At 42.3% G+C, this 8,021-nt stretch overlaps 1 protein-coding gene and 1 pseudogene across 5 annotated transcripts in view; both read left to right on the forward strand.

Annotated features, from left to right (window-relative positions):
• Positions 1 to 474: 474 nt before the first annotated feature.
• Positions 475 to 8,021, forward strand: part of MAP3K3 (mitogen-activated protein kinase kinase kinase 3) — a 66,312-nt gene continuing 58,765 nt past the window's right edge. For 2 of the 5 annotated variants that reach the window (XM_011947958.1, XM_011947959.1), the window contains exons 1-2: positions 480 to 596; positions 2,490 to 2,582. In XM_011947958.1, the coding sequence (XP_011803348.1) occupies positions 501 to 596; positions 2,490 to 2,582 (189 nt within the window). In that variant the 5' untranslated portion in view covers positions 480 to 500. Of the gene's footprint in view, positions 597 to 2,489; positions 2,583 to 8,021 lie in introns of all 5 variants that reach the window. The other 3 variants (XM_011947960.1, XM_011947961.1, XM_011947962.1) reach the window with 2 other exon arrangements.
• Positions 4,251 to 4,861, forward strand: LOC105515972 (annotated as a pseudogene).

Raw genomic sequence — 8,021 nt, forward strand, 5'->3', positions numbered from 1 at the left:
AGAAACCATTAAAGGTCAGGCATGGTGGCTCACACCTGTAATCTTAGCACTTTGGGAGGCCGAGACAAGAGGATCACTGAAGTCCAGGAGCTGGAGACCAGCCTGGGCAACATGGGGAGACCCCGTCTCTACAAAAAATTATCCAGGCATGGTGGCCCATGCCTGTGTTCCCAGCTACTCGGGAGGCTGATGTGGGAAGGTTGCTTAAGCCCCAGAGTTCGAGGCTGCAGTGAGCTGTGATCACGCCACTGCACTCCAGCTTAAGTGACAGAGCAAGACCTTGTCTCAAAGAAAAAAAAATCCATTAAAATTCAAATTACCATAGTCTGACCTTTTGGGCTGCATCTGATTATAGTTACAGGGTCTGTCATTTTACCTGGGCAGAACTCCCTGAGTATTAGTCATATAGTTTGTGAAAGAACTTTGCTGGTCTGTATTTAAGTATCTTAGTCCATGTGCTCTCTTTCATTGCAGACGAACAGGAGGCATTGAACTCAATCATGAACGATCTGGTGGCCCTCCAGATGAACCGACGTCACCGGATGCCTGGATATGAGACCATGAAGAACAAAGACACAGGTCACTCAAATAGGCAGGTGTGTGTGACCCTGGCAGAGCTAAATGAGATTTGTTGGGGAGGGGTTTTCAAATGGGAAATATATGAAAAGCCAAGGAGACTACATTACCAGGGTTGAATGCTTTTGACTCCTTCCTTTCACAGTCTGTTAAATGGGAAGTAATACATACCAACCAGGTATGGTTAAATGGTAAGTGATATTGGGAGGCCGAGGCAGGCAGATCACCTGAGGTCAGGAGTTTGAGACCAGCCTGGCCAACATAGTGAAACCCCATCTCTACTAAAAATACAAAATTAGCCAGGTGTGGTAGTGCATGCCTGTAGTCCCAGCTAATCAGGAGGCTGAGACAGGAGAATTGCTTGAACCTGGGAGGCAAAGGCTGCAGCAAGCCGAGATGGCGCCACTGCACTCCAGCCTGGGCAAGAGAGCAAAACTCTGTCTCAAAAAAAAAAAAAAAAAAGCCATGCAGTTATGGATCTGTGATTTGGAATCTTAAAGCCTTCTGTAAGCATTTCATCTGTTATGGGGACAGTATTCATATACGTTTTTCCCCTTTAGTGATATTTGGCAAATATTTAATTCAGATTCATGATCCCTAAGTCAGAAGGTTTTTAGCTACCTTACAGTATATAATCAGGAAAAACTAATTAATTTAGTATTAGCTTATGTATATAATTAAGAAGGTAAATTTTTTAATTAAAACGTCACATAGTATATTCTAAAGGCAATAATGAGTGATTTTGTTATTACTGTTTATGGTTGTTTTACTTTATTAACCCAGGTGGTTGATAGTGCCTGTTTTATTGAGAGTTGTATGCTTCCTTAGGAAAACGTTGCCTATTTTTCTTAACATTTAAACTTGTGTGTCATTGAGAATCTTCTTCTCACCTGTAGTGCCACTTACCTGTTTCCTGGGTACTTTGGCCTGCAGAGGAGTGAATGATGGGGAGCTTTCCTTTCTAGTCGGTATCCAATGCTACGTCAGCTATATTGGGCGTGTTTGATGAAAATTTGTCTATGGCATTCTCCCTTGTGGTTCTGTTTATCAGCTAACCTCTTTTCTTCTCGTTTGCATCTTGTTTACCAATTCTTCAGAATTGGTTCCTAGAGATAGTATAAGGCCCTAGAACTTTTCCTGTCTGTGGTCTGCTAGATAGAGCCTTCCAGAGTATTTCCTGCCTTTAGGAATCCTAGGGACCGCAAGGGAAGAGGAGTCCTTTTGTTTCATGTTAAAACAGAAGGATTAGTTTAAAAAGCTGCTTTTGTTGTTGTTACCTTACAGTACTGGAGGTATATAAACAGATAAGGGCCCATTCTTACACTGTTTTCAGATGTTATTCTGTCTGACTGTGTGAGTTCTCCCTTGCTATAACTCATTTGTATTCAAAGCCACTTTTGGAAGGAGCATTTTACCAGAAGTGAGTCCCCTCCCCCATGCTTGAGCCTAATGACCTCACTTTCCTTCCTGTCTTCCTATGTAGAGTGTGCTGCTAACATTGCTCCAGTTAGCTGATCTTTCTCCACACTGGACTATTGGCATGAATATCAGTTAGTGGGTAAAAAGGGGAAGCTTTCTTGAATTGGAAGGCCCAAAAGGACCAGGCTGGGAAAAGGAGAGGTGGAATGGTCACTGATAGTTTCTTGAAGGAGGATTCGTTTTTAGGACTCCTGCTTAGAGCCTAAAAGCCGTGATGAGGGAAGTCTTGATGTTTTGCTGTGCCTACTGCTGCACTGTTAGAGTGAAGTCAGTGGTTAAGAAGGCAGAAGACTATAAAAAGGATTGACTGTTTGTTAGGAAGTAATCTTAACAAGAGGTACTAGATCTTTGGATCCATGATTTACTTCAATGTTGTCAAACTTATGTTGCACGAAGGAAACAAATTATTAACCTCAGTGTTTTTGTTTTTAAAGAAAAAACACAACAACAGCAGCTCAGCCCTTCTGAACAGCCCCACAGTAACAACAAGCTCATGTGCAGGGGCCAGTGAGAAAAAGAACTTTTTGGTAAGGATCCAGATTACCTGTTAAAGCCAAAATGTACTTTTAAATCTGCTATTCATGCTGCAACAGCGGAATTCACTTCCCGAACAAGTTGTTTGTAAAAAGTATTGGTTACCCGTGACCTGTGTTCAGTGCTTCTAGTCACCATTTCTCACAACAGTATTATTGATAAGCAGCCTCTATCAGTGCTGTCCAATAAACTTTCTGTGATGACAGACATGTTTTGTATCTGTGCTGTCCAATGTGGTATTGTAGCCACTAGCCACATGTGTCTGTTGAGTAACTAAGGAACTAAATTTTAAATTTTATATAATTTTAATTAATTTAGACAGCCACATGTGACTGGTGGCTATTGTATTGGACAGCACAACTTTAGGTACTATGTAAGGGACTGTTGATTTATTGGGCAAGAAATTATGTATATGCTTGGAGATGTGTAGAGATTCATTGGTATGTTCATTCCTTACACACGTCATGAGTTTCTATACATTGTGATAAGCTAATAATGGGAATCGTATCTAAGATTCTGTTTTAGGAAGAATGTGAAGATGTGGAACTAGTATGGCTGTTTAGAAATTGAAGCTCAAAGTTTTATGTTAATATGGGCAAAAGGGGAAATAAAATGCTAAGATAGCTTTTCCTCTTAATGAAGTCAAGGTTATAGAATGGCCTGTCCTGGGAAGCGTAGCAGATGTTTCACTTCTGATCAAGAAAGATATTCTTCAGCAAAATTCTGAAAGCAGAAAAAGCCAAAGTCTCAGCAAATGCATCTCTAGGAAAGATGGGGTAAGAGGCAGTGTGAGGAAGATGTGGGGGAGAGGTATTTATAGCCTAATATAATGAAAGGAGCCTGGTGATATTGTTATTTAACATAGGACTTTATAATTCACAGAGTTACACATTTATTATTATTATTGTAGTTTTTGTTAGCCTTGGCCTGAGATAGAATGAAACAGTTTTCTTCATTACCAGTTCTTCTACCAGAAAGTCCATGCTTAGGAAGAGAAAGGAATGAAAGATCAAAACCTAATTTAAATGGTGAAGAGTTGCCAAATTTGGTTAAGAAATGTCTAATTGGATTACAGATTCAAATTGCAGAATCCTAGTTGAAAGAAAGTAAGCATTTTGGCTAGCTGAAAAGGTTGTTTATTCAAGGGTGGAATGGTGCTGGCAGAGGCTAACAGCCTTTCACTATGAGAATGGCAGTGCTGGCTACAAGACAGAGTTGAGACTGGCACAGCTTCATGGGGCTCAAGCTTGGCCCAGCAAGGAAAGCCAGAGGAGTTGTGGGTTCATTAACAGGATTATTTGGGGGCTGAGGCCTGGAAGAACTGAAAAATCTAATTTAATATCTCTGCTTGGCAAGACTTGAGACATCCCCTTCCCTAAGTAAACAAGCTTGGTAAGTAATTGAAAAAGAGAATGGATTTGAGAACAAATAGGCAGCTATGGAAGTACATGGGCAATGAGCTATTAACTATTTTCTAGGAGGTAGATTCTGTATTCTCTGTATTCTAGGAGTACAGAGAATACTGTACACTAGGAGCATTCTCTGTATTCTCCCTTTTGTATATTGGGTCTCTGGAAGCCTACAGCATGGTTAGAGCTGACTGAATATTCTTAGATGTGTGGCACATCCTACGTGTGGCTGGGTCCTATGGATAGTTTTGCAGGCCATGATGTGCAGTGTCCCTTTAGCAGTCATTAACGCACAGTGCATTATCAATGGGTGTTAGTTCTTTATGGGTCTGACAACTTAGTATAGTGAAAAGAGTGCTGGCCTAATGACTGAACATGCTGGAGAAGAGCTTGTCTGGCCACAGGGACACAGCCGTGCAGATCCAGCATGTGTCTCCCATGCGCCAAGTGGAGCCCCCAGCCAAGAAGGCAGCCACACTAGCAGAGGGTGACAAGGACAATGACATTGACCTGTTTGGCAGCGACAATGAGGAGGGAGACAAGGAGGCAGTCCGGCTGTGGGAGAAGTGGCTGCGGTGGTATGTGGAGAAGAAAGCCAGGAAGCCTGCGTTGGTGGCCAAGTCTTCCATCCTGCTGGACGTCAAGCCTTGGGACAATGAGACCAACATAGCCCAGTTGGAGGCCTGTATGCACTTCATCCAGCTGGATGGGCTGATCTGGGGGGGCCTCCAAGCTGGTGCCCATGGGCTTTGGTATCCGGAAGCTGCAGATTCATTGTGTGGTGGAGGATGACAAGGTAGGGACAAACTTTCTGGAAGAGGAGATTACCAAGTTTGAGAGCATGTGTAGAGTGTCGACACTGCAGCTTTCAACAAGATCTGAAGCCTTAGTGTGTGTCTGTGTGTGTGTGTGTGCACGCGTGCGCACACGTGCAAGTGTGTGAGGCTCTGCCACGATTAAAAACTGAGACCAACCAAAAAAAAGAATGCTGGCCTAGGAGTCATAGAGTTGTTACTCATGTATGAACGCAGGGTTTTATAATTTATAGAGTGCTTTCAACAACAGTTAACAACAACACTATAAGCATGTGTATAAGGTTCACACAGCTTTTACACAAAGGTATTGAGCAGAGGCAGGAAGTAAATCCCAAGTCTTCTGATTCCTAGTCACAGTAATTTTACCATTTGTAAGTCATATAACCTTTCTGAAGTGAGTTTTTCCATCTGAAATATAGACTTAATACTCACTGTGTCTACCTCTTAAGATTGTTGTAAGATCATAGACAGGATGTGAAATATTTTGTACATTGTAAAACAAATGTACAAATGTAAAGTTGTAGTGGTTATGTCACTTCTTATGTTTTGGCACTGCAGGTATGAACTTTGGGGAAAGCTTCTAACTAGAACTATCCATAGTGTTGTGGAACTGAAAGGATTAAGGTTTTTCTATCTTTATAGGATCATCATTACTGTTTATCTGATGATCTTTGCAAATTTCTGAAGCTAGCCTAATTTCTGAAAATCCCAGTGGAGGAAGAAATGGAATCCTTATTTCCGTGGATTCCTGTTTCCCTTGAATCTTATCAAAAGGGTAGGTAGATACTTGAATAGAGGCTGGGTTCTGGATCTAACCCTCCAGATGTTCACAAGTGGGTGCTTTAGAACAGAAAAGCTACTTTCTTCATGATAGGTACAAGCAGGGCAGGGCCTTGGCTGTCATTTCTAGAGGAAGAGAATTCTAGGAGCTGCTCCCCCAGCAGGGTCAGTGATTGAGCAGACTGTCTTTTGCTTTCAGTGTGAAAGACCTGGCTCTTCAACACCTCCCTTCTCTTTCAAGGGTTGTTGATAAGATGGGCTGGCTAGTTTCAAAATAAGACATAAAGCAACACACAAGCCTGGCATTATAGTTGCTTTATAATCATCTCTTCCACTGATCTCCTACAACTTTCCTGAGTCATGCTTAAAAATAAAATTTTAATTTTTGTTCTATATTTTTTTCCTTTCATTCACTTACTCTCTTTGGCAAAATAAGGACTGCAATTCCAGAAATGTGGGGAGGCATTAAAGGTATGTAGCAAATGCAGGGAGAGAAATCAGTACAGAATCAGAGCGAGGATAAGAATGATGGCTAACTGAGGCCTTTTTCAGGTCAAATTATTTCATAAACCTTTGGTTAATAAATCCTGATTTTTCTGGATTCTTGAAAGCTTTTTGGGCTACATGTTCACCTGTTGAGTCCAGACTGTGAAAAGGTCATTTCTGCTTTAGTGTTCTTGTCAGTTATTCCTATTGTTCCTGCTGAGTTCCTGAATCTGTAGCTCAGCCTGGCGGTCTGCACTGTCTCTCTCCTGAGCGTGACTCTCACTACTGCTCTCACTGGATTGCCTGTGGTGGGCAGGGGACATGAAGCTGCTTAGACCTGAATTTCTGTACTAGAACTTTTTTTCTCAGTAGCTGACACCCTCCATTCAGTTTAACATGTACTTATGGTCAGGCTTCTCAGACACACAAAAGAAATGTATGTCGGCCGGGAGTATTGGCTCACGCCTGTAACCCCAGCACTTTGGGAGGCCGAGGTGGGCGGATATCTTGGCCTGGCCAACATAGTGAAAACCCTGTCTCTACAAAAAGACAAAAATTAGCTGGGTATGATGGCAGGTGCCTGTAATCCCAGCTACTTGGGAGGCTCAGGCGGGAGAATCGCTTGTACTTGGAAGGCGGAGGTTGTAGTGAGCCGAGATCACGCCACTGCTCTCCAGCCTGGGCGACAGAGCAAGACCCCATCTCAAAAAAAAAAAAAAGAAGGAAAAAAGGTATGTCATATTCCCTGTACCCTAGGAATCATGCAGTCTTACTGGGAAGTGAGGACTACATGAAAAAAAGAAATAAAGTACGATATAACTGCCTCACTGTGTGGTACAGAGAGTAAGCGCTATAGAAGGCCAGGAAAGTGAAAGATGAGCTTGGGCCAAAAGAGCTATGGAGTCAGTTCAGGTGGAAAGGCACTTCAACTAGGCTGTGAAGGAAGTATAAACAGTTAGGTGGAACGGAGGAAGGGTGGCACTCCAAGTCAGGAAACAGAATGATTAAAGACCGTGGGGAAGAAGCAAACATGGCATGTGTCAGGAAACAAGGTGAGCATTGATCTGGCTTGAAGGGGGTGGTTCCTGTGGGGAACAAACAGTGTGAGATGTTCAGGTAAACTGAGTGAACCTAAATCCCAGAGGGCTTTGAGTGATATCAGAGAATTTAGACTTTATTCCATAGATAATGGGTATCACTGATTACCTTATGAACAAAGAGGGAACATGGTGAAAAAGGTGATTTAGATGTTTGGAACTGTAGAGGAACACAGAGTGGGTTGGAAATGGGGAGCTGAAATGTATAAAGGTGGCTTTAGGACTCGGATCAAGGGGAAGGGGTCTCATTGAAGGTGATATCAGTGAGAATGGGAAACAGAGTCTTATACTGGAGGCCTTTGAGAGGAGAACTGGAATTTGCTCCCTGGCTGTGAGGGGGAAAAGGAAGGAAAGAATCAAGCATTACTCAGAGGTGTGAGCCTGTGTAGCCAGGAGCACAGGAGTACCAATGTTAGAAATAGTGACACTGAGCCGGGCATGGTGACATGCACCTGTAGTCCCAGCTACTTGGGAGGCAGAGGCAGGAGGATCGCTTGAGCCCAGAAGCTCAAATCTGTAGCACACAATGATTGTGCCTGTGAATAGCTACTGCCCTCTAGCCTGGACAACATAACGAGCCTCCATCTCTGAAAAGAAAGTAATAGTTGAGAAGGGAGACTAGTTCAGGAGAGTAGTTGATGTAGATACATATAGCTAGATTAAGTTTGAGATTCCAGTGGGAAAAAACCTCAAGAGTGTGTGAGGTATATGTATATGTGTATGTTGATTTTTGCAGGTCCATAATCTGTTATCTGCAGTTCTGAGATCCAAACATTACTACAAACTAAATGGGCATTTTTAGTTTCTGGTTTCTATTTATTATTATTATTATTATTATTATTATT

This window comes from Colobus angolensis, unplaced genomic scaffold, assembly GCF_000951035.1.
Source record: "Colobus angolensis palliatus isolate OR3802 unplaced genomic scaffold, Cang.pa_1.0 Scaffold271, whole genome shotgun sequence".
NCBI lineage: Eukaryota > Metazoa > Chordata > Mammalia > Primates > Cercopithecidae > Colobus > Colobus angolensis.